At 38.8% G+C, this 27789-nt stretch overlaps 1 protein-coding gene across 7 annotated transcripts in view; it reads left to right on the top strand.

Moving 5' to 3' along the window:
* adgrb1a (adhesion G protein-coupled receptor B1a) overlaps positions 1-27789 on the top strand; it is a 163097-nt gene that overhangs the window by 113141 nt on the left and 22167 nt on the right. For 6 of the 7 annotated variants that reach the window (XM_044116712.1, XM_044116711.1, XM_044116707.1 and 3 more), the window contains exons 19-24: positions 13751-13854; positions 14818-14920; positions 15007-15157; positions 15258-15327; positions 15608-15674; positions 21830-21915. In XM_044116712.1, the coding sequence (XP_043972647.1) occupies positions 13751-13854; positions 14818-14920; positions 15007-15157; positions 15258-15327; positions 15608-15674; positions 21830-21915 (581 nt within the window). Of the gene's footprint in view, positions 1-13750; positions 13855-14817; positions 14921-15006; positions 15158-15257; positions 15328-15607; positions 15675-21829; positions 21916-24441; positions 24502-27789 lie in introns of all 7 variants that reach the window. The other variant, XM_044116709.1, reaches the window with a different exon arrangement.

Here is a 27789-nt window from a genome sequence, read left to right as displayed (position 1 = left end):
CCAGTCCTGACTGGCCGGTAGAAGTGACATTGGCTCCAGAAGGAGGAACTTCCTCACAGTATAAATACCTGATGTCACGCAAGCTAGCTTCAGACCAACACCTTTTCTCGCTCCCAGAAGCATCTCTAAGATGGCTAGTACGGTAGCTATTGAGCTAGCTTAACTGTTCACAGACTGAGCTAACAACTCGGTTGCCGAACACTTCTCAACAGCTGTGCTTGGTTGTTCTGAGTTCTTCTACCACTGGTCTGTCACCAAACAGCAGCAGCTGCAGCTAGTCACCAAACCTCCAGCCACCGTTAGGGTGAAGAAAAAGAGGCGTGCTACCTAGGGAGCTAGCCTCGGGGTGGGAGAGCTGGCACTGCCAGAGACCTTCTCCCCCCCACCAGGAAATGTTTTGTTCCAGTTCGAGTTTGTGAAGCCACGTCCAGGGCAATTCAAACGGCCTGCAGAGCCAGCATTGGAGCTCATAGTTTACAGCCGAACGAAGAGGAGAAAGATCACACACAGCCAGAGCTCAGTGGAGCCAGAGCTGTAGTCAGAAAGCACACACCAGTGTACAAACACACACACCAGTGTTTGAAAGCACAAATATCTGCCTTCACAACAAACTCAATAAAATTGTTCCCAGGCACGCAACTAGGTCATAAACCGAGGGCACAGCCGCAACAAAAAAATATGATAAATGTGTCAAAAATGACACTAGGACAGAACATGGCCATGCAGCTGCACATGAGGCCATCAGCGGGAGCTCTTGCCCCACCTTTGGCGTACTCAGCAGCTTTCTCTACGAAAGAGACTGCAGACCAATAGCAGCTACAGCTTACTCAGCCAGCACGGCACAGTGCTCTTACAGAAGCACTTCCCAGCCCACTCGCGAAAAAAATTCAGCTATGGCGAGTGTGCAGAGCATCACATTGGGTGCTAAAGACCATATCCTGGGGATAAAGGCTCCAATTTGGAACAACTCCTCCGTGTTTCCAAGGCATAGTACAGTCATATGCCCAGGGAGAACACGCACGCATTTTCCAGGAAGAAATATTATCTCTGCAGAACGAAAAATGCAATTCGGCTGGTCCCACAGGAGCCAAAGAGAGATGGCTTTTACTTCAGATATTTTCTTGTACTGAAGAACGGTGGGAGACTGCGATTGATATTAGATCTGTGAGTTCTGAATGCATATCTGAGACAGTATATGTTCAGAATCCTGACACACACAGCTCTGATAAGGTTTGTGCATCGAGGAGACTCATTGATCTCCGTAGACTTGAAAGACTCGTTTTCACATCCCTGTATACCCCCCTCACAGAAAGTAACTCTGATTTGCTTTTCAGGGAAAGAAATACGATATCTCATACTTCCCTTAGGCCTCTCATGGTAAGCCCGCGCATGTTTGTGAAATGCACCAAGGCTGCAGTCGCACCTCTGAGGAATAAGGGAATACTTAAGGATACGTATATAGACAACTGGCTGATTGCAGCTCAGTCTCTGGGAGAACTTATGGCGCATGCCGAGAGGCTGATATCACATCTGGTGGCTCTGGGTTTCTCAATCAACTGGGAGAAGAGTATCCTAACCCCAGTACAAACAATCGCCTTCATCTGGATGTCCCTGAATTCAGACAAGTTCAGAGCATGCCTCTTGGCAGAACAATTGAAAGCCATCCAGGCTTGTCTGGCAGTTTTTTGCAGAGGTGCACTCGTGTAATTTAGACTGTGCCACAGGCTGCTTGGTCTGATGGCATCAGCACTGTCGGTCATTACATTCAGCAGTTTGCACATGCGACCGTTCCAATGGTGGGTAGCATCGCTCAATTTGAGCCTGTGCCCACCGGAAGGTAATAATTCTGGGACATGCACACATGCTCTGATTCCGTGGAAATGCACCGCATTCCTGAACTCCGCCGTTGCCATGGGAACCGTTCTAACATGGAAGGTTGTTACCACGGATGCCTCATTAACTGGTTGGAGAGCCACACATGAGGGCATGATGGTAAACCGTGTATGGAGCTCACAACCACGGACAGCTCACATAAACTGTCTGGAGCTCCTAGGTGTGACATTGACTCTGAGACATCTTCTACCTTTTATCAGAGGGCACCATGTTTTGGTCAGAACAGACAATACAACGGTGGTTGCATACATCAACAGGCAGGGAGGCCTGTGCTCACATCATTTACACATGCTGGCACTCAGACTGATAGCCTGGACCAGCTCACGCCTTCTGTCACTGAGAGCCACTCGTGCCAGGAGTGATGAACAGGGGTGCAGACCTCCTGTCCAGAGGCAATGCCCACTACAAGGAGTGGAGAAGGCTTGGCTTTTTCTACTGTCAAAGTATACTTGGCAGCTATTTCAGCTTGCCATGTAGGCTTTGGAGACGAAACAATGGGACAACATCCTCTGGTGTGCCAGTTCATGAAGGGTGCACAATGGCTCCGGCCAGTGTCCAAAAGCCTCACTCCTTCATGGAATTTACCGATGCCTTGTCACATGTACCTTTCGACCCATTGGAGCAGGTTGAGCTTAAAGTGCTCTCATTTAAGGCAGCTTTGTTAGTTGCACTGGTTTCTGCCAAGTGTGTGAATGACATTCAAGCTTTTTCAGTAAAACCCTTCGGCATGTGATTTCCTGAGCGGAATCATAAGGTTTTACTCAAACCAAATCCGGCTTATATACCAGAGGTTTTTAACCCGGCCTTGCCATGCTGCCCTTTGGAGTTGATGACTTTCTGCCCTTCACCATTCTCCTCACCGGAGCAGGAGAAAAACCAGCTGTTTATGGGCAAAAACCAGCTGCCCATAAACAGCTGGTTTTTGCAAATCTGAGCAACTGTTTGTGTTATTTCACCACATAAAGGCAAGCCCCTAACGAAGCAACGCCTTTCCCATTGGATAGTTGGAGCTATTGCTATGGTCTATCAGAGTAAAGGCCTTCCACTTCCTGCAGGTCTACGAGCTCATTCCACTTGTGGTATGGCCTCATCCTGGGCACTGTTTCAGGGTATACCTTTGGAGGACATATGTGATGCTGCCAGCTGGGTAACTCCTCACACCTTCACTAGGTTCTATAGACTGGATGTCACAGCACCCACTCTGGTTCACACAGTTTTGGCCGTGGGATCCACACTTGGATAACTGCAGGATGCATCTTTTGGTCTTCTATTATGGTTCTCTGGCAATACGGGAGTCACCATATCCTGTAGTGAGATACTGAAACAAATGTTGAAAGAGAACTTTAAGTTAAGGAATTAACCCCGGTTCTCCGAAACATGAGTGAGGTATCTCACCAGATCACACTCCTTGCCTGAAGCGAGAGAGAGGTGTGTTAAAACGACTGAAGATTGCTTACGTGGCGTCAGGCATTTATACTGGGAGGAAGTACCTCCTCCTGGAGCCGAGCTCACTTCTACTGGCTAGTCAGGACTGGCGTAATGTATTAGAGCAGGTGGGGGGGCTGTATCCCATAGTGAGATACCTCACTCATGTTTCAGAGAACCGGGGTTAATTCCTTAACTCGGTGGTTCCCAAAGATTTTCTGGACCCCCCTATGGATTACAATAAAATCCCCCAAAAAGAGAAACAAATCAACTGGGCACACACATTGTTTAACCAGACATAAACCTATACACATATTTTGTTTTCAAACTCCGCTGAAGTGTATTTCACACTTCCGGTTGCAACAAAACACACTACAAACCATATTTACTGTAAAACACTTTTGTGTAACTGTTTTTTTTTTTTTTTCACTCATCCATACTGTTTCCCACGCCCACCCTGCAATTCCACTGTACGCTCCACACTTTGGGAACCACAGCCTTAACCTAAAATTCTACTTAGAAAGCCTATGTTTAGTTCTGGTTTCTGTAGCTGACTATTGTGTCATGTCCCTCTGCCTTCAGCATGATGATGTAGTATCTGTCACCAGGTGGTGACTGATTCTAATTAACCTGTAGGTAACCTTTAATCTGAATCAGTGTAATTTCCCATTTTTTGCTTAGGTTTGAGTGAAATGCACAAGATAGTACCACTAAAACTTCTACCAGTGGTAACATTTAACCAAGCTGCTACCTGTGGTCCAAATTTGAAGCACACTTGCTATCTATCTTTATGATTTTATCTATTATTTAACAATCTAATTTTGATATAATATCAGTACCAAACTTTTATTTAGATTTCCAATGTTACGAACTATAAAACAGGTCGGGTTTACAATCTTATCATCAACATGTTTTTGGTTTGGGCTGTTGTATGACTCTTGTGCTATGACCTTTAAAATGAATGGTTTTACTGTATTATAGTTAGAATTGTAATGCTTAATAAGAGCTGATGATTTTGCTGCTAAAGTAGTGTAGCATACAGTGGCTTGCAAAAGTATTCATACCCCTTGAATTGTTCCTTATTTTCTCATATTACAACCACAAGCATAAATATATTTCGTTCAATTTTTATGTGACCAACACAAAGTGGTATACTATTGTGAAATAGAAATAAAATTATACATGATTCAAAACGTTTTTCATAAATAAAAAACTGAAAAGTGTGGTGTGCAAACGTATTCAGGCATCCTGAGTCAATACTTTGTGGAGGTACATTTTCCTGCTATTCCATCTGCTGGTATTTAGGGTTTGTCTCTACCAGCTTAGCATGTTTAGTGACTGAAAGTTTGCCCATTCTTCTTCGTTTAGTCAGATTAGATGGGGAGTGTTTGTGAACAGCAGTTTTCAGATCTGGCCATATATTCTGGATTGGGTGTAGGTCTGGTTTCCTTCAAAAGGGATAAATAGGTTGTATGAATACGTTTCCACGCCACATTTTTCAGTTTTTAATTTGTAAAAGCCGTTTTGAGTCACGTACATTTTCATTTGTAAGTGTACGTTGCAATGTGGCAAAATATTGGAACGTTCACAGGGTATGAATTAGAGGTGTGCCGCTTGATTGGCCACCGATCATAATCAACCGAATTCCATGAAAAAGTGTATGATCGGTGATCGCTGATCACTGTCTCTTGTTGCCGATCACTTAAACCGGTCACCTGTATCTCACTTTGCAGCCTGCGTGTGCAGCTGATCTCCTCTTTCCTTCACACTGAGCAAGCACGAGGCAACAAATCCTATCATGTGGAACTATAACACTCAGAGTAAATTGCGACATTTGCATGTTGCGGCGGAAAATTACCTCGGGCAAAGCATGTCAAAATGCATCAACACAACAAATCTAATATGGTATTTAAAAAATAAGCACTTGACGAAGTTTGGCTTCATCGAGGCTCAATACAGGAAAACAAGACCTCCGGAGTGACCAGCAGGTAAAGCAGCGCACAACTACCAACTCTTACCTGGAAGAGCATGACGGTTAGAAAGCTAAACAAATAACCCGAAAAATATTTCAAGTGTTTGTGCTGCAGTGTAAGACAATGGTTCTGCTCTCCCTGTTGAACCATCACTACGCGCTACTGGTAGTAATATTTCACAGACGGAACGCTACTCAACCTCCATGAGACAGTGACCTCTCACACTGAACATCTAGTTAAGCTGTAGCATGTAACTTAAAAAAAAGATCTTAGATATGTATTAATATATGTCTATAGTTTATATTATTTTATTGCCAGATAATTTTTCCATTTTGCCAGATAACATAGTATAATTTATACCTAAAGCAAAAAATTAAACAGTCATTCCAGGCGATCGGCAGAGATCGGCCTCATGGATGATCGGTATTGGAATCGGCAGCAAAAAATCTGATCGGAGCATCCCTAGTATGAATACTTCTGCAAGCCACTTTATAAAATGCCTACACCAATAATTATTCTACAATAGAAATACTATAAACTATAAAATCCATTTTTGATACACATAGAGGCATTTAGAGAACAGACGTATCCAATATTAATTAATGGATATTTTAAACAAAGTTAAATATCAATAGATGATCATTTTAAGTAATGGTCAGCTATAAAACCAGGGAGATATGTTGAACAAATGAAAGCAGTTGTCTCCAACTGAACCAGAGCTAAGAGGACAAGCTGACAGAGATAGGGAGGGATGAATTGTTGGAGGAATTTTACAGCTGAGTGGTTAAATAAGGATACGTGTTCATCACACTGGAGCACCAGAACTGAGTAATGCTTGCCTGTCAGAAGAGGCCATATGATAGTCCCACTAGTTTACTTGGCTTCTTTGTTTTTACTTATTAGTGCATTTAGTAGTCATCTGTCCGTTGTACAGGGATGTCTGTACAATGCAGCCATCCCTTGTTGTCTGCGTTGCAGTTGTGTTTCCATTGTGAATTAACATATAGTATGTAAAGAAACTTAGCTTGTCTTTTTCTATGGTGTGACAAGATAGCTATCTGCTTGCATTACAGGACATTACTGCCACCTTCTGTAAATATTGGGAATAGATGAGACTCCATTGATCCATTGATCTTTTTTGTTCTTTGGCATTCTTTGCCAAGAAAAACAGTCAGTGACCCAGTAAAACAGGCCCTCAACACACTTCTAGGTCTTTACAGAGGCTGCCCTAGATTTGTACAGAATATGTTCATCCCCTGGATTCTAAAAGAAGTGTACATTATTTTTATTATGATATTGTGTGAAAAATTTGTTTGAAAGACTGGGTTTTATTTAAAGCATTGTCATGTCACTTTTGTTTTGAGATAGCCTCCAGCCATTGGATAAACATCACATTGTTAGCATGTCATCATATTATCATAAACGGTAAGTGAATAATTGTAATGTAACTTGTCCTCCTTTGCAGAAATGCAGATATCTATTCACATGTGTGATGTAAACATTCTTGCCAGTGATGAGCAGTGAAATAGTCTATTTTGAAGTTAGTAAGCATCTACCAGGCTGTTTCATACCTCTACCTTTTCACCTACAGCTAGCTATGTAGTGAGCTAGTCATAATCATCTTGCTAGTAATTCTTGCTGCAACACATAGTAGCTTGTAAACCTGGCCTCTCTGTCTGCAGCTATACTGGTACTGCCCCAGCATGACAAACACCCCAAAGTCTGTCCTCCCTGTTGCTTTTGTTTTCCTTTTAGTCTCATACTCTTTTTCATCACACTATTTTACTTTACTGTTATTTTAACTTTCCTTCTCTCATTTTGTGGTGTGTTGTTTTTTCATACTTTCATTGTCTCTGCTTGTGTCCAGTTTACAGTGTCAATTAATAAAATAGCTGCATTTGGTGGCTAAAGCCCCTAAACAGATTCCTTCCAGTATTATTTGTATGGTTGGTCAGGTGGAATAGAATTGAGAAATGTAATTTTATTTTCAGTGAGCCTGTGTAAGCCTCTTTATGCTGCTTCAAATTTGCTACAGTGTTTCCTGGTGTTTGCTGAGGAAATTTTTTGCCAATTAGCCGACATTGTAAAAGCAACAAACACATTGGACTTGCTGAGTTTTATGGGCTTCAGGCCATCATACCTTTTACAAAACCTATGTTGATATAGTTTAAGTCAGTGTTGTAGTCAAGACCACCAAACCCCAGACCAAGTCAATACCAAGGCCAGAAATACCAAGTCTTTCGAATTTCGAAAGACTTGTCTCGAAAGTCTTAGTTCAGACAAGACCAAGACTTTTAGGGTCCAAGGCCGAGTCAAGAGCAAGACTGAGGGAGGTCGAGACCGAGTCAAGACAATGACCAATACTCTGTAGTACATGATACAATAAAATTTTAAATATGATTAAAATTGCTTCTCAAATTGATCTGAAAGATCCACATTCCAACAAAACACCTAGATATTAAATACTTAGAGCTGAAATAAACTTAACCAATATCATTATCTATTCAAAGGCTTTGTTCAGCATGGCTTCCCTCTCTGTGCCACAATCCACAGAGGTTTCATGCCTCCCCTGGGTGGTTGCCCATATGGGCAATATTGGCAATATTGCCTGTCAGAAACCACCACTGCCTGCACCATTAAGCATAGCAATTAAGGCAATGTGGTAATGGTCAACAACGCTCAATTATAAAAATTGACTAAATAGCAACAATCAAGAAGTAACCAAGAAGAAAGAGCACACCATGACTTTCTCATCCTGCCTACTGCTGCATGAAGCCAGGCAGCACACAAAGCTATAATGTCTACCAACATGACAGGTGATGAAAATAATCAGTGTTCTGTATGATCTTACATTCTTGTATTTGATCTATTCTATGATTAAATAAATATATTCAATCATTGAATAAATCATTGATTAAATAATAAAATAATAAATTAAATGATAGAATAATAGAAGTCATTCTAGTTTTGATAAAATAGAATAATTATAGTTACTGGAGTGTGCGCAGAGCAATACATAAACAAAAAAAACGGTTCTCAGTGAGACTCTAGTCCTATCGTTCGTAGTAAAGATTCAGAAGAGCGTCTCATTTGTGAACGTCACATCACTATGTTGCAGACTTCGGTCACAGCATTGTCACACAAGTGCGACACGACAAGTGCAGTAAGTGACAGCTTTTTTGCAAATGCAGCATACTTGTCAGCTAAAATCAACTAACTCTGGTCTCCAATTGATTTCACTATGAAATAGTCACAGTTTCAACTGATTTTAATAACATGTCAAATATAGCTCCTACTGGACTTCTTCACTCTCACCCACCCTCATGCAAACCTAAAATCAAACCATATTTACATGAATGGTTTACCAAATAACACCCAAATCTGACCGTTTTTTGCCGGTGCTTCACTTTTTCTGTCAGTGATTGCATGGTAATTTACTCATGATTCATTGTGGTGCAGTGCAGTTTTTTTTATTTTGTCAACTGCAAGACCCAAACTCGTCCATTAGCCAAACAGAGAGGTGTGATTCATTCCTTTCGAGAACAGCACAGTGTCCAAAGCTTTGCATATTGCTGCTCAACCATTTAAACCCATTCAATAAAGTTATATATATGCAAGCTTCTTGAGCTAATCTGAAGGCCATATACAATTTGGAGATATGTAAATATTAATTCTGCAGAAAGAGCAGTAACTTCTACTCACTTTCTGCTGACCTATTTGCTGTAGCATAAATAGTGGTGAGGAGATTTTTTCTTACTTATTGCACAGGTGGCTTAGGCCTGTCAGGATAAGCAATAAATCATGATAAATGAAAATGATCAACCTCATTTTAATTTATCAGCTTTATCATTTCTTCCAGCCTTTTTCTCTTTCTGTTGATGACACTGAATGAAAAAAGCCTCAACTCTGGTGCTCTCCACTGACCCATCCCTTTCTGCTTTCTTAGTGTAAGGGAGGAGTGAACTATTGCATCAGGTAGTTGGATATGCCCATCTTCTTTTTTTAAATTAGATTAGATAATTATTGAAGGACAATATGGTATACAGCAGGATGCCAGTCCCTTGGTATACAGACTTCAGTCCTCAAGGACTGGCATCCTGCATGTTTTAACACACCTAGATCAAATGATGGCTCATTAGAAGGCCTAAGAAGAACATTGACATGCTGAAAAGGTTGTTGGTACTACCAGGGAGACAACTAAAACGACTTTAGGCACCCCTGGTATACAGACTTCATAACCTGTAGCCTGTTGGTTGAATGTAGTTTTTATTTCCATTGTGGTTTTATGTTTAGTTTTTATTCAAGTGCAGTTTTTGTTAACAGAGACTGAGAGTCCATTTTATTTTTGTTTTTGGTTGTTTTGTTTGTTTACCAGTTCTAGTGTTAAGTGTTAACTCTTTATTTCTTCTTGAAATAAAGTGTATTTATTTTTGGCAATATGTGCTTGCGTTATTATGTCATTACCATAACATCAGTTTAAAATGGTCTTCAAACAATATTATCGTTTATCGCAATCATTTTTAAGATAATTAATCACTCAGCAAAATTTGTTACTGTGACAGACCTAGACATCTTGTCATGGTACCGGGTGAGACTTCTCTGAGCCCCTAAGACTGACAAGTTCTATAACAAATATCAGTAGAGAATGCATACAGAGGTGCTGGGTTTTATACCTTTGTGGTCATGGAAAGCCTGGAACACCTGAATTCAGTGATCTAGAAAGGTGAGCACATACTTTTGGCAGCACAGTGTATGCCTTATTATAATCCATTTAAACATTTGCCTGTCTCTGCTTTTGTAGAATAATGTGGTTGCTGATGCTCCTACTTCTGGACAACCAGCCAGGCAGCGCTGGATGAGCGGAATTAAGAGTGTGTCTGTCTCTGCCGGCATCTTTCTATTCCACTGCTCTCTCTACCTTTCCTCCACCCATTTGCTTTTAGAGTAGTAACTCACTGCAGTGTAGATTAATCAGAAGAATTTAATTAATTTGGCCACCACACACATATCAAACTGAGATACAAGGCCTACTATAAACTCAGCCAATTATCTCCTGATCTTCTGCTAGAGGGGTGGTGGTGGACACAAGGGGTGCATGGCTGCCTGCCTGTCCCTGTCCCGACACGTCCTTCAGCCCTCCACCTGTGAACAACAGCAGATCTTATTACTACAGCTGCCCCCATCCTCACCCTGACTTTACTCACTGGGATAGAGTACAACATTAGAATGAGCAGCTACAGATTGGGTTCATGAGATTACTTGTGGAATGAACTTAATTTTCTACACTGTTGCAAGCCTTGGTCATTTTTATTTTAAGGTTGCAGAGTGTGACATGCTCACTGAGTAGTCTTTAAGTTGGACTAAATAAATCGCTGTTGTCACCATTGCAACAACAATGTGTGCAATACGGCAATCACAAAGGACTTCTTGGATGGACTCTTAAGTGCTCTCACCTAACTTTATTTAGCGGCTTGAGATATAAAAGCTCAGAGTGACGGGAACAATGACTAATGGTAAAATTATAAAAGTCACAAAAATCTTTATTGAAATTTTCACCACAGTATTACAATTACATATTTTTAAAATATCATGCAGCCTGAGTTTTTAATCACTTTATTAATGGTGAACTGACATGCTCTTCTTTCATATAATCCAGTAGAAAAATGTACTTTCAACCAGCTAACACTAACTCCAAACTAGGCCTGTGGAAATAAATCATTTAATTGCATGATAGATTAATTCGAGCTCAAAAAAGTCCATTTGTATCATTTATCATTTTTCTCTTTTCTCTCTCCCTTTCTACCAAAAACTGGATGACAAAGGTTTTCAATCTGCTGCTTTGATCTCAACTTGCCCTTTTTTTAAAGGACAATTTTGTTTATAGAGTTTGTTTACATAATTCATTATAGTTGTTGTTTCTCTGCGACAGACTGGTGAGCTGTTCAGGGTGTACCCCACCTCACGCCTGAAACATTCGCTGGAGATAGGCACCAGCACCCCTCCCAACTCCATTAGGGACAACCGTGTACAGAAAATGGATGGATGGATGTAGTTGTTTCTGTGTTTACTTATTTTGGATGTCTTTCTATTCCAGTGTTAAACGTTCATTAGAAATTAAAGTTTATTGATCTACAAAAATGCGTTCTTGCATTTTTATGCCATTACCATCTTAGCGCTTGAAAATGGTCCCAAACAATAATGCTATTGCTTGTGACAATATCATTTGTCACAATAACTTCTGGAACAATTTATTGTTCAGCAAAAAAAAAATAATATTGTGACAAACCTAGACCAATCCTATTTGGGGAAAAAAAATCTATACCCAATGGAGAGAGAGAGATGTCCTCATAGGAGCTGAGTATGTTTAAGAGTACTGATTCATCAGTACTCAGACTGAAGTAGCCAATGTTCCAGTGTTCTGAAAACGAGCCAGATTGTAGGTTTCATTAGAGAAACTCAGCATCTCTCTAATTACTCATTACTAATGGCAAGCTGCACTTTTTTTTTTGTTAAAAACAAATACAGCATAATGTGGCCAATAAATCTTTGTAAAAAATCCATGTTCAAAGTAAGATGAGTCATAAAACAACTGTTGGTGATGAAATGAGACTCAGCCTAACAAATAGAGAAAACCATTTTACAAAGAAGCCAAATTATCAATTCTTTGTCAACAGCATTAATAACAATGTCCACTGTCCCATCTGCATGTCCTGTAGTAATGTCTTTTTTGACCAACTGAGGATCAGCTCTGCTTCTGCTTTGTCTCCTTGGTAAAACATTTTTCAATCACAGGGTTATTTAAAGGGCTTCACAAAGAAAAATAAACAACAAATACATCTAAAACTACAGTGAAAACTACTCTTTTAAGCTTAGCCAATTAAACTTGGTCCTCTCTCCCTGATTCCACCAAATCAATATTGAAATGTTAGTGGTGCTGATGTTCTTAGCAGGAAGAGGGGCCCCTAAATCAAATTCTGCTCAAGCCCACATGCAACCTTGGGGCGAAACCTGCTGCACTGCACACCTCTCTGCTGGACCTAAGGGGAAAATGGGGAAATTTAATTTACGTGGCACTAGTAGAAACCAAGCTTTTCCATTTCATCACTGTTGTGTGAATATAAATGCCACAGAGCAGTTTGTTTTATGTTGCCCGGGGTTAGGCCAGTCACTATAACAAATTTTGCTGGGTGATTAATTGTCCCAGAAATTATTGATATAAATGATATTGTTATTTTGAGACCATTGTTAACTGATAGCATTAAAAACAACCTAACAGTCCAAATACACCCTCTCAGGGGTAAATAAACTAATTTTGAAACATTTATCGCTGGAGCTGGAAAACCTTTAAATAAAACAAACAAAAAAAATAAATAAATAAATGGGAGGGGAACTGAAAGGGGGCTGAGGGGGCTGCATTAGGCACTTATCACATTCAGATCTGCCAGTTGATGGAAGAGGGGTCCAGTCCCCACGTGATGCTGCCCTGGGCAGTTGCCCATGTTCAGTGGTGTAGAAAGTACCCAATTTATTTAAGTAAAAGTACAAATAAACAGACAAAAATGTTCTCTAGTAAAAGTAAAAGTACCACATTAACATTTTTACTTAAGTAATAGTAAGAAAGTATTTGCACCCCGGGTGCCATCTGAAGTTCTCTCTGCAGCACATTCGATCATGTGCTGCAGGTCACCACACCTGTCACCTAATGTTGAAAGACAACATTAGGTGATAGCTAAAGGAAATGAAGGATGAAGACAGACATTGCTTCTGTCCATGCGCAAGGCGACACGTGTGAACAGTAAAAGTTAAGATGGCGAGGGTCAGGGGTGTACTGTGGTGGCACAGTGGTTAAGCACAACCGATATTTGGAGGCATTAGTCCTCAGCGCGGCCATCGCAGGTTTGATTCCTGGCCTGGTGATCTTTGCCGCATGTCATTACCCACTTTCCTGTCAATTAAATAAAGGCCATTAGAGTCAACAAAAACTTTAAAAAAAGTTTAAAATGGCGAGCGTCAGAATTTCTTTATGTCTGAGGAACAGCTGTTCTAAATTGTGTGCTAATGTGGAAGGAAGGAACATTTCAGTTTAAATTGGTTTCAACAAAAATTTCTAAATATTATTTTTGTATGTTTACCAAATATCAATTATTTTGACAAGCCTACCTCAAAGATTGCAGATATTTAAACCTTTCTCTCACAATATTCCCTAAACACACTATGATTATTATATCAATGTTGTCCTCGACACCTCCGTCCACATTGCTGCCATCGCGACAGTGTCCCCAGCCGTGGCAAACAGAGATGGCGGATGTTTTGTGTTCTTCCTGACACAATCCCTGACTGTTCACAGGAAGGAATTTCAAGCATTTCAAGCATAGTAGCGAAGCCACTGCTTCGCTACTATGATTTATTATATTGTATTTTCCCTTTTTTAACATTTTTCTCTTCACTCTTACTTTCAGAACATGGATAAGATGCAGCTCCCATCTGTAACCTTGATTGTTGGCTGTGGAGTATCCTCGCTCACACTGCTGCTTCTCATCATCATCTACGTGTCTGTGTGGAAGTAAGTTAATGCTTGCAATGAAAAACCAACACTGCTGTTATGATGCAAGTGTTAATACCAGATCAGGGACTCAACAAGTTGACATGTAAATGCTTTTATTTTGTTTTATTAAACCATTTTTTGAAACTGCACACTAATATTTTATAATATGTGTAATTTGTAATAATACATAGACAATTATAATATTAAATTTATATCTCTCCCTCTAAAAAGAGATTTTATATCAAGGAACTTCCTGGTAAAATAATGGTTAAGTAAATGAATGCTCTCACTGGCCACATTATTAGATATACCTTTCAGCTACCTGAATAAACCTTAGAAATGAAGAAATATCTGATAAATGAGGGAAGCCTAGCTCTGTGGTCAGAGGGTGATTTCTTTAATAGCAGTGCTGGTGGGGAAAACCAGGGTAGAGTTAGCAGCTCGGCTAACAGTTTGCAGTTTGTATGTGTGGCTTGCTCTTGCTAGTTTGGAACACCTCAGCTCTGGTCTGGAGCTGAGCATGGCTGGCTCCCTCAGGCAGCCAGACACAATGTCTCCTTTGGGGAATGCATAATTCAAAGATTCCTTCTGCGTAATTATGAATAAGCAAGGGTCAAGGCTTGCATGCAATGTCTCCCTAATGTCACCCTTGTGAATGACGGCTGTAGAAGAGATAGAATGGCTTCTTGTTAATGTGATGTCACATGCATGATGCGAAACTCTTGAAAGTAGGTTCATGCATTGTAGATTTAATAGTTCCTATAGCAGGGTCCTGCATTTCAACCCTTTATAGTGAAAGACCAACAACTTGTATTCATTTCCCAAGTTAACAACGCACTCAGATGCTTGAAGAGACACAATAAGTTGGCAGCTGGAACTCATTGCACACCATCATCAATCATTAATAGCGTGTAAAAAAACCTTCAAACTGGAGCTCTAGATTTTGGATCTAAGTGTTCCTTCTTTTTCTGCTTCCTGCAGGTACATTCGATCGGAGCGCTCAGTCATCCTCATTAACTTCTGCCTCTCCATCATCTCCTCCAATGCCCTTATTCTCATTGGACAGACCCAAACAAGGAACAAGGTTAAATCTAATGAGAGGCCGTATTATTTGACCCCTGCAACCTAGCAGGCATGTTCAGTGTGTTATGTCTCTCTTTTTTCTTCCAGGTTTTATGCACCCTGATTGCAGCATTCCTTCATTTCTTCTTCCTGTCGTCATTCTGCTGGGTTCTGACTGAGGCCTGGCAGTCATACATGGCCGTGACCGGTCGCCTCAGGAACCGCATCATTCGGAAGCGCTTCTTATGTCTTGGCTGGGGTGGGGATTCCGACTGTTGCCTACTTCTTGTTCTGCTACTTCTTGTTCTGCTCTTCATGGCTGTTTAACGTCCTCTGAGTGAACAACTGTTTCCTCCCAGGTCTCCCAGCGCTTGTTGTAGCCATCTCAGTGGGATTCACCAAGGCAAAAGGATACGGAACACCAAACTAGTGAGCATGTTTTCTTATGGGTTAATGGTGTGAACTTCCTCCTCTATACATATTTTAATGCTGGGTTATTACACATGAGACAAGGGTTATGTTTACAGCATAATTAACCTTTCTCTTCCTTTGTTTCATCTATATTTTACTTCCATCCTTCTTGTCATGCCAACATCCCTTTCATTCCAACCTTCCATATTTCTGCCCCTCTCATCTTTCATCAACCCAAACATCACTTTTTCCAATCACCTGTCTCTCCTCCTCCGTATCTTCTGCTGCTCTCTGGAAGCTGCTGGCTGTCTTTGGAAGGAGGCCTTCTCTATGCATTTGTTGGACCTGCTGCAGCTGTAGTCTTGGTATTTTTCTTATCTTTTTATGTGTTTCATGACTGTCAAAGCTTCTGCATCAAAGCAAAGTTCATCACCCCCAATAGTCACTGCCATGTAATATGTTATCACTATGAAAGTGAATGCTGCATTTTCTTTGGATGCAAGTTTTTGCACAAAGTTACCATAGCAAGCTATTGGTCAGGGATTTAAACACAATCTTTCCTTAAATGCTTCATTAAAATGGAAATAAGGACGATTCCACGCTTTAAAAATGGTGTTGGCCACTAGTTCTCCAGGACATATGACTTGGCAGCTTTTTACTGGCTAAGCACCAGTCATCAGTTTGTATGTTGGTCCTGATGGTAAATCTTGGCTGAAATTCTTTGACAGACTGTTTTGTCTATACTGACTGGTCTTTAACAATTTTTACTGTGAGAATTCAGAAATATTAAACCTAATTGCTGGTTGAATATTTCAGAAAATAATACATTCCCAACATCAGCTCCAGGTCACAGAAATATGATGCTAAATATCTACAAAAAATATTCTTCTCAGGTTATTGTACAGAAACATTTGTTTTGTACAACTAAAGCTCAACTAAAAGAGAATGGCAAGGAACTATCAAGTTATAATCAAGTTATAACTATCCTAAAAAAGCAAGGGTTCATTGTGAAAGCTAATTCAAATCTGTACAAGGGACAACAGGAAGCCTTTAACCTGGAGCTGCAGCCAATATATGTCAAAAACAGACTTGCATTCCATCATCCATGAATATAAAAGCAGTTGGTTTCAGTTTATTACTCCAGTTGGAAAAGGAAAGCCATTTTAGCAATTAAAATGACGAAATGAAACAAAGCTTACCGTTCTGCTAAATAAGGTTTGCTTGTTCGAGAACAAAATGAATGGATTACAGATAACAGTGACATTTAAAGAGTCTGTAATTCTGAAATATATATATATATATATATTTATATATATATATATATATATATATATATATATATATATATATATATATACATATGTAGGAATGTCACGATAACAAATTTTGAGAGCGATTAATTATCTCAAAAAACTATTGCGATAGACAATAATACTGTTTGAAGACCTTTGTACACTGATTTAATGGAAATGACATAATAGTGCATGCGATTTCCTGCCAAAGTTAGATACACTTTATTTTCAGAAGAACATTCAACACTGGAACTGATAAAATAAACAAACCAACCAAAAACAAAAAAATAAAATGGATTCTCAGTCTCCATTAACAAAGATGTACTTGAACAAAAACACCAAAGTGTAAATAAATACTGCATTCAACCAAAAGAGTGCAGATTATGAAGTCTGTATACCATATTGCCCTTCAATCATCATTAGATTTAAATAGAGAAGATGGGCACATCCGACTACCTGATGCAATAATTCACACTACACCTTAGTTCACACCTACATTTTCCCCTTATGACAATTTTAGTTTGTTGAACGTTCTAAGATTGTCCTAAGGGGAAAATATTGCTTGTGATCATCCTGTAGATCGTTGTGGCCGCTCAGATCTAGATCAGGGGTTTTTCCCGACTGGGAGCGTTAACTCAGCCTGCTGAATGTGACAAGTAGCCAATCAGAAAGTGCGGATTCCCTCTGGGTTTTCTGAGGGGAAATTACAGAGGGGAATCCCAAACAGCTGACACTGCGCAACCCGAAGTCCAGCGGACATTGGAGATGATATGTGGAAACAAAATTAATGTTTATAAAACATTTTGTGCAAAGAATATAGAAATGACGAGGGGAGGAGTTGGAGCGAAATTACTACGGCAGTTGATGAACCCGGTAACTTTTCAGCCATTCTTCATTAAGGTGACATATATAGGTTATAATGATTTTCATTCAGTCAGGATGTTATGCTGACACTAGCGCCACATGCATTGCAGCCTTGCAGGTAGATTGTAGTAAAGCATTGATTAATGCCTGGTTTTAAAATTAGTTAACTGGACTTGTAGCCTTTATTTTGTGCCCATTGTTGGACACCACGCGGCACCGTTATACCTAGGATTTCTGTCAGCTAATGTGTGATCTCTCAGGTTTTGAAAATGGGCCGACAATCGGCCGACAGCTCTAAGATCGTGTAGTGTGCGCTGGGCATTACACTAAGGAAATGAGGAAGAGAGGGTCAGTGGAGAGCAGCAGAGTTGAGCCTTTTTCATTCTGTTTCATCAACAGAAAGAGGAAAAGGCCGGAAGAGATGATAAAGCCGTTAAAATGTCATAAATAGTTTTAATTTAATTGATTCATCGTTTATCACGACAGGCCTATACTGTAAATGGTGGCCTGTGTTGTAAATGGTGAAAGAGTTGAACAGAGTTAACTGGTAACAAACATACCTTATGAATTTGAAAATGATCAGGTTGGTGGACTGGACTGAAAACAAGAGAGAGGTTTAGGCATTTCCAAACAAAGCAATTGGAAACTAGAAAACTTTTGATCAATTCCAGCTCAGAATGTTTAAGTTCAGCTTCTTTTACAGCTTCCTGCTCCATTAAGATAAGAATTAAAGAAATGAGGGGAATTCATCATTTTTAAAACTTTTTGTGAATATTGTAATGCTCAGAGAAAATAAGCTGGGACATTGCAAAGCACCTAATTTCTTAATTTCCTTTTGCATTTGCTCTGTCTGCATGATTTTATGTCTTTCTTGCTTCTTTTACAGCTTCCTGCTCCATTATGTTTCCTCTTTTTTATTTCTTACCCTTCCTTCCTTTGCTTAATTACTCATTTGTGCTCTCGTTTTTTTTTTTTTTTTTATCTTTTCTTGTTTTAATGTCCTACATTTCAGTAATTGCTTTCTTTGCTGCTCGTAGTTTCCATGTTTCCCATTTTTCATTCTATAACCTTTTACTGTTTCATGTCATTGCCTTTCTTTACGTCTTCCTTTCTATTTATCTGCCCTATTAATTTCAGTATTTTCTGCTATTGTTGTTTCCTGTTTGCACTAAATGCATGTATGCATTTGGATGTCAGACTTGTTTGTTCATGGTAAACTCTGAATACATGTCTGAGCCTTAGCTTTTTAAAAAAGGTTTACCCCTTGGTTTAATGATGGTTAATATGTATATGTTCCTAACCACCATGAATTAGAGTTCTGTTGTTGATGTCCTACATTTTTGCTAGAGACGTATTTGCACCCTTGTATAGCAAAGAGTAAAATGTAAATAGGTTGATGAAAATCTTTTTTCTGAAACCTGAGGTATTGCTCTCAATCTTTAACTGCAAGGTATAATAAAAGCTTCCCTATTAAAGTGGAGAGCTTTATAATGTTACCATAGTTACAGCATACTAACTATTCTTAGTAACATTACATAATGACTGACTGCACAGTTTAACATTTCCCATCAAATACATATTTTATAAATAATATGATTTCATTTTCAAATGGAATAAGCAGTCAACAAAAATCTATAGAATATTCCTGAAATATAAAACCTCAGAGGATATAGAGAGGAACCTATCATAATCAGTTCCCTAATGATACTACAGTAGAACATCAAATCAGCAAGACAGAATGATACTTTGTGTCAGTTGACAGTTATAAATCCAAGGCAGACAAAAATTAATTGTGAGGTTCCGCAATGATCCATTCTCTGGGCACTTTTATATAACACCTTTATGGTCTGTCCTAGCTTGGAACATACTGTTATCTCTATTACCGTGTGTAAACTAACACAACTTTATACCTCTGTGTGTCCACCTAACTGTCTACAGACACCGTAGTGTGTGCCCATAATATCAGTGAGTGTATTGGTCAAAATGTCCTTCAGCTTAATGAAGAAAGAATATAAGTGATTGTTTATGTTCTCAAAACTGCTAGACTTAAGTTTATCCCTCAGGTTGACTCAGTGGTACGGAAACCCCTAGAGACATGGGGATTTTTTTTCTTTTGGTTTTCCTCAAAGATTCTGCTACTGATTCTTTAGCTGAAATTTGTTTCTGAGCTGCTTTTCAAGTACGAACCATGAAGACCCTCAGCTCTTCAGACACCTGCTAACTCTGAGTTCCCATAGTCAGAACAAACCATGACAGACAGGATGCAGCTCTGGAATCAGGTGCTTGCTCCTTTAGATCAGGACCAGAAACTTTGTTTAATCCAGCTTTTGATCAAAGAATCTGACTAATGTACTGTTTGCCTGATCCCTGATGGGAGATTGAAAAAAAGAGAATGAAGATTACATTTGGAGTTAAATTTCAGTTTTTAATTATTCTGGAATAATTTATAAAATATTCTATATTTTATAATATATTTTTATTCTTAAAGAGTTTTGTTAATTTACACAAGCACTTTGTGCTCCCTTGTACTTGAATGGCTCTATATGAATAAATGGTACATGAACAGCTGCCATGTAAAGAATGTTCTCCAGAGCAACAGGGTGGCGTTGACAGTTAAGTGGAGTGAAGATCACCAGACACACAGGATGCCTCATTAGACACATTAGAACACATCAGCAGCAAATACTGGAGTTGTTCCTCTTTGTTTGGCCTGGATTGGGATACCTATCAAGACTACTTGTTTGTGATTCATCACAATATATGTAATATGTAAATTGTGATTTATTTTGACAGGTTTACTTTTGTTGCTACTTTTTTGTTCATTGTTTTTTTATTTGTTGCTTAACAATGCTTAATAATTGCTTGCTTAATAATTATGAGGTTACAGTGTACTGGGCTTCTCCCTTACTTGCAAATTTACATCTTTAAATAATTATGTCATAATTGTAGTTGAGCAATTAAAGTCATAGTAAAGACTAAGCCAAAATTAATCCCAACTTCTAGCGTTTTAAGGTCTCATAACAGGCCATTTTTAGTTAGGGAAAATAATTTTTAACAATTTCTTGCTGAGGATGCCTCTGCTATCCTCAGAGGCATCTGAGGATAGCAAAACATACACATCACTTTTTTCAATTAATCAAAGTTGTTGGTAGTATGTGGAGCAATTATAGATTTTCCATTAGTCTTTCAATATTCTTACATTTTTTGTGTTCCTATTTATAGTTTATATCCTACAAAACCTGTCAAGTGTTGGTAATGCTATGCAATGTATGTCTCTGGCGACTTTCACTCACTGTTGTGAAAGTTAGTCCAGGTGCAGCCATTCCAGCTCTTATGATGCCACCATTTATGTCCCCTGGAGTCCGTTCTAAATTGTTACCATTGTCATGCATGCTTACCAATTTCCAGCATAGTAAGAGCAACCTTCTAAATTATTTATGTGGCTCTGTCCTGCTTTAGTCATTGTGGGTGTGTCAGATGTTTTATGATGAAGGGACATAATTTAAAAATAAATAAATACAGGTCAAATCATTGTAAAAAAAAAAAAAAAAATCTATAAATTAGGTTAATTCAGTCCTAATCTTACTGCTGTGAATGCAAGTGTCCATGAAAAATGTTTAATAAGGCTGTTTGCAGCTGTTCCAGCTAACAGACATCAAGAATAGCTCAGCAAGAAAAGCTGCTTCTCTTCTCACAGTTGCTATTTCACAGAGAAAAGGGTTGGCCTCAGCTTAGCCAGCAACATTCTGTTGTGGTAAACTGACATATTAACGGTCCTCTAAAACTCTCACGATCAACCAAAACCAGACGTCTATAAACAGAATAGTTTTAGTTCCTTCAGTGCTCAGCCCTTCCTTCCTACGAGGAGCCGTTTGTTTTTAACCTGTCAGACTGTTACTCTGTAGTCATACTGAAAGCCTGGCTCACTCTGATTATCAGCTGATTACATGTAGAAATGTTTATATACATCAAATCTGAAATAAGTATTTGTCTAATCAGCCATGCACCATCACTCCCAGCACCTTTGATTTCACTCATATTTTATGTATGATTTCTGTTTGCTTCTCATCCTTCCTGTTCTGAATGAATTTTATTTAATCTTGAAAATCAGTTTTTAATTTCTTTTTTTCCTCATGTTTTGCTTAATTTAATGCCTGTGACTCAAATTTAATAAGATGTGTTTCAGTTTTTAGAATTCAGAGCCAGCAGTGAGCTTACCTAGAGTCTGTTCTGTGAGCCATTATGCATGTTTTACGTTATAGACACCACCACCATCATCATCCTCACTACAGTGGTGCTGCATGTTCTGAAGCAATAAAAGTGCCTTTACTCTGCTTTAACCCTGTGCCTCTTGTCTTTGGCAGGTTAACATGGTTATTGGGATTCTCGTTTTTAACAAACTGGTCTCCAAAGATGGCATTACTGATATGAAACTAAAGGAGAGGGCGGGGTATGCCTTAAACCACACATTCATTTTACACAGTGACCTATAACCAGGCTGGCTGCTTATGGAGGGGATTGTGGCTGTTATCAGCTTCAGCTCTGACATAACGATCAACTGAAATGGCTAAATCTGATGTTGGAATCCTCTGAGTGAACTAGACCAAAAAAAACAAAGGCTGTCTGGTTATTGGTCCTGCACAAACTGAGCAAATTGATGACTCATCTCATTGCTTTCTTTTATGTTTCTGAAGTGTTGCATTCTCCTCCAGCTGCTCTTTGTTTGCAGGTGTTGCTCTTGATGTAAAAGCTCTGTAAATCCATCCTCTTTTAATCCTACTTCTTTTTCTCTTTTCAGTAAAGGGAATCAGGGTGTAAAAGCAAATTATGTGTTGGCTTTACTTCCTTATCTCTATCTGCTCTTGTGTTTCTGAAAATGGTTTAGTTGCATTTATACATCTCAGTAAATAGCTCAGTTTTACAGTAGTGAGAGACTGTGATTTGACTGCACTGTTGCTGACCAGGGGTGAAGCTTTTTCATCTGAAAGAAACATTATGTTTCTTTTAATTCTGTGTGATATATATGTGTTTATGCTACACATATGAAACAAGTTGGTTCCATATGATCCACATCAAATGTGATGTGCATCTTCCAGGCATGCCATGCCTGGAAGTGAGCTTGGATAAAAAGCATTTTAAATTTCCAATATGTAACTTTTATGAAAAAAAATGTTTTTTACATATTTGTTAAAACTGTTACCATGTCATAACATTGTAATATGAGACAATTTGTGGAAAAAAATCAAGCTCTTCTGCCTGTGGCTCTAGTGCCATCTGCAGAAATTCACTGCTCCTTGAGTGAAACAATCAATCAGGGCCAGGAGGAGGGACTTACCACTGTCAATCATCCTCAGGTACACACTGCTCAATGTGTTAATGGTGGAACACCAACTTCTCATTAAAGAAAACCTATTTATCCGCCTTTATGGGTGGCCAGGCTAACCAGCCTGAACCTACATGCCATGGTAGCTCTAGGAAATGAGCTGTAGCCTAGCAGAGATCTAAGGGGAGGCTGTTAGCAGCGCGTACAGTAGGGCATTGTTTCCCAACCCTGGTCCTGAAGGCACACTGCCCTGCATGTTTTAGATGTTCCCTTGCTTTATCCCAGCTTGATTCAGCTGATTGCAGTACAACAAACACCTGCCAATAGAAATCACCTGGACTGAAGCAAAGAAACACCTAAAACATGCGGGGCAGTGGGCGTAGAGGACCAGGGTTGGGAAACACTGCACTGTAGTTATTGACTAAGATCCTCCTCTTGGCTCTGATTGGTTGTTTCTAAACATGCAGTTTATTTATGCTGATAGCACTAGAGCCACAGGGAGGAGGTTGAGTAGCTTGATATTTTGACAGATTATCTGGCTCCTATTATACTGTCTGGAGAAAGTGATGTTTTTTTTAACAAATATGTAAAAAAAACAGTTTTTTATAAAAATAAAAAAAAATTACCTACTTCACCTTTAAGCCTCTTTCACAAAATGAAAATAGCTTTCCTCAGTCTGTTTTTTGAAATGAGTCAGATGGCATTGTGGGTAGAAATCAGCCTGTTGCTGTTTAGCCTCTGAGTTGTCAACACATGGGCCCACCGCCCTGTATTGGCCAACTAACCGGGATTAGCTGCCTTCAAGAGTGTGATGTAGCAATGGCGAACACTCAGGAAAAAAGATGGTCTGTTTGATAAGAAAAGTGCTGCCAAAAAAGCAGACCATCTTTTTTCCTGAGTGTTCTCAAATATGATGGCATGGCAAATTGTTCAGCTATGACTTGATCCAATTTAGAATGGTTTGAATGGTAAATTTAGTGGTTTGCCAAACACATGATTTAGTGGTTTGCCAAACACATGATTTAGTGGTTTGCCAAACACATGAAACACCTTCCCACACTTTAAACCCCAGTAATCTTTAAAGGGGGATTGTGGGATTTGTCAAAACACTTCTACGCTACAACTCTCATCCACTTGACTGAAAGCACAAATGTGCACACATTCATTGGTGTCTAATTATGTGCCTTAGTTCTTTGTGCCTTAGTTCTACTTGGTGCCCAGGTTCTACATTCTGCCTTTACGCTACCTCCACCCAAAATACTTGAGTCAGCCATGCTTCATGTCTACATGAGCAAGTAAAAGCAGTGCTGTTGGTTATTATGGAAACATTTTCTGCACATTATAAGATATATTTTGTTCATATTACACATGAAACTGAGCTCCAAATCACGTTGGATCTTTGTTTGAATTTGTAGGCTGCCTTAGTGGAATTTGTTATTTATTAGCACTCTCTCGCACCCTGATCCTCTTTACTCTTCCGGTTGTTTTCCATCTCCATGAACATTGTTGGTACATATGATTGTTTTTGTTTGTTTCACTCTCTCTCTCTGAAAAGTATTTGCTTTCTCCGATGATCTCTCTGTTCACTGTATTCGTTCTGTTGTCTGAATTGTCATGTTTGAGTTTGCACAGAATCCCCTCTCTCTCACTCAGGGCTCTCCAATCAGGAACACATCAATCTCAGAAGCCCCCTCCCATCTCATCAGTGATTGGGTAAAAATATCTGCCCATCCAACTTTCCTCTCTAAGGCTATCAGCCCTGCCTATTACCAAACAAGCTGATTCCTCTAGCAAGCATCACTGATTGGCTCACTATTATTTTCGGCCTATACGCCCCACTATTTCACTGGTCTTGCAGTTTTCCTGCCTTCTGCTAGCTGGCTAGAACCTAATACTGCCTATGCCTTAATGACGTCTCTAGTGCTTTTAGAGAAATGCTAACATTTTCCTATCAATAACTCACAGCAGTAGAGCAGTACAATTAATATTTTCTTTTCCATACAACTTTGGTTCAGAATGGTTGTTGTGAATGAAATATTTCATGTGGTATTTGATGGTCTTATTTGATATATTGTAAATAAGAATGTCCCAGATATAAATCTGATACTGTTTTACTGGTCTGCATAGTTTTATGATATATTGATTATTCACTTGATAGTTCTCCTTTGGTTGTCTTCTTTAAAACATGAAGATTGACACTTATGTTTAAATAGGTGTGCTATACTTTGGGTTTCATACATGTATAGCCACTCAATTAATGAATTTCTAAAAATATATTCAAGTTCTAACTTGCTTTGTTGTGACTAATTTCATAGCTTTTAGATGATCACCCAAGCTTAAAGTAAAATGTAATCTGAAGTATTACTGAAAAATGTTTGCGGATGGAATCTAAATAAATCGCACAGTACTTCAGGACTTTATTAATAAGACCAACCAAGTCTTACACAGCCATTCCGAACAGCTATAATGTGTCTGTGTGTCTGAGTTCATGCTTGAAAATCTTACTATTTGTCCAAAAATATTTGGAGATTTTCAATAAGCTCCAAAAAGGAGACTTTTCCCATCCAGTCATGTGAGCATAAAGCCAAAATTATAGACATCATGGTTTTTAAGTTCCACTAATAGAAGACCATCTTTCTTTCTGGTAAAAATCCTAGACAACCAAGAATTCAGCAAAATGGTAGTAGTTCACATATTACATTTCTTGATGCACAGGCAGCACGAAGACTGGCTTTTTTCACTCTTGGGTCAGAATGTTCTTAATAAGTTAATAAGGCTAAGTGCCTTATTAACTTATTGGTGGAGGTAGCTTCTACCAAAACCTTCAATGCATCACTATTTAAGGTATGCTCCACAGAATGAGGACATAGTTTTACAGCAGACACACCGCTTTGTCACCAAGGGTATGTCCAGTTGGATTCAGAGACATTTCTATGAAGCCAGTTAAAAACAAGAGAGAGCAGAGTTGTACTCCCAGGTTAACATACGGTATGATTACTTGCAGCTATGGATTAGCCATCCTGTTATCCAAGGGCTAAACATTGGCAGAAAACAATGCTAACTGCCCAGCTAACTCTCAATTAATCAGCCTCAGTCTCCTGGTATACTGTGTGGTTCATTTTGTCAGCTGGCCGCCTGTTCAACAGCTGGCTTTGGACCGTTATCTTTGTAGAAAACCATCTATTTTCTTCCTTAAGTTGTCTACCAATATTTTATCAATAAAAATGGAGTCAAAAATGAACGTACATTTCCCAACGGAAAAGTGATCAAATTTGCACCACTGTTTTCAGACGTTTTGTTTTGTATTATATATTGAAAGTATTCATATGTAGTGAAAATTATACCTTTATGATATATCTGATGAGACCAGATGTCTGTTGAGAGATCCATTCATGCATCTTATTATTATATTATGTTTACTGTATAGTGTTAAAGACAAATTTACGTCTTTACCGAGGTTCATGATGCACTGAAAAAAATACCTCTTTGGATGAACATAAAAAAATCATGGAAAGGTTTTCCTCCTTTATTTCAGCACCATGTAATTCTGTTACTCCTATTTAAAGCAAATGTGTTAGGTCTACTTAATTTATTAAGATTATGCCAATGTAAAGCAATTGTGTTGGCTCAACTTATGTTATTATAGTTATTCTATGGTTGATTCTAAATCAAAGAGTTGGCTGAACTTAATATATTATGGTTATTCTAATTTAAATAAAATGAGTTGGCTCAATTTATTTTATTACAGTTATTCTATTAAGTTTTGGCTGAACTTAATATATTCAGCCAAAATTGCTTTAAATTGGAATATTCCAATTTAAAGCAAATGTGTTGGCTCAATATAATTTATTAAGGTTGATTCAACTCATTTACTAAAGTTGGACCCAATGTAATTTAAAAGAGCCAGCCCAACTAATTTGCAATGCTTTGGACCAAATAATTTACTTGACTAAGATTAATGGCAATTTAGGTGAAATCAACTTTTTTTTTTCAACCCAAAGAGTTTTTGCAGTACTAGTGGCTCATTTTTTTTTTTTGAGACAGTAGGCAGACAGGGTAAGGACATGGCAAAGGTTGCCAGGACCGGGAGTCGAACCAGCAACGTCTGCGTCGAGGACTAAGGCCTCCAACTGTGCAGTGTGCTAAACCCCTACACCACCACAGCACACTGGAGTAACCAACTTATGTTACAGTGATACCTTCACAGTACTTATTAAGTTGATCCAACTCATGAAAATTAAGTTAGCTCAACAAACACGCTTCATGCTGAAAGAAAGTTATTTAATTGTGTGAAAATCCTTTCCATGATTTAATTACTTTAATTCAGACTTTTCTTAAAAAAAGTGTTTTTTAAAAAATACTTTTTTTACAGTTCTTAAATGCTGAAAGAAAGAACTGCACTATTACAGTGCATTTCTTAAATGCTGAAAGAAATTTAAGAACTGTTTCAGTGCAGTTCTGAAATACCAATAGTGCCCTGCAGAGAAAAACACATATCTATAGTTTAATGTGTAACTAAAACATTAACCAGGCGCAAAACAGTTATGTTGCATAATCTCTCGTGATCCCCTGATCTCGCTAGACCCTCTTCGGAGGGAAATGAATCTGACTAGATTGAATCATGTTATCTCAACATGATTAAATTTCATAAACATGAAGTTGTTGAATTTTTGTTTATCCAACATGATTGTATCATGTTTTTGTTTGAAACATAAAATTATTTAATTAAAAGTACATGATATTCTTTTGGTAATCTGATAACCCCCTAAGTTCATTTTTTACAGTGTACCTACTGTGTGCATAGCGCTATCTGCATCATGAGGTCAGCTCTCTCTGTGCTTGCACATTGAAGTCAAAATCCATTGTCAAGTTAAATATGAAATGAGATGTCCAGACAATAAAAGTAGAATGTGTTTCATTCTCAACAAACAACTTAAACACTTTCATCCACAAACTTTGTATTCATCTGTTGCAGCAAGTGATGTTTTTTAGGCTGTCCTC

Source organism: Gambusia affinis, linkage group LG05, assembly GCF_019740435.1.
Source record: "Gambusia affinis linkage group LG05, SWU_Gaff_1.0, whole genome shotgun sequence".
Classification (NCBI taxonomy): domain Eukaryota; kingdom Metazoa; phylum Chordata; class Actinopteri; order Cyprinodontiformes; family Poeciliidae; genus Gambusia; species Gambusia affinis.
This window is presented reverse-complemented; position numbering and strand designations above follow the sequence as displayed.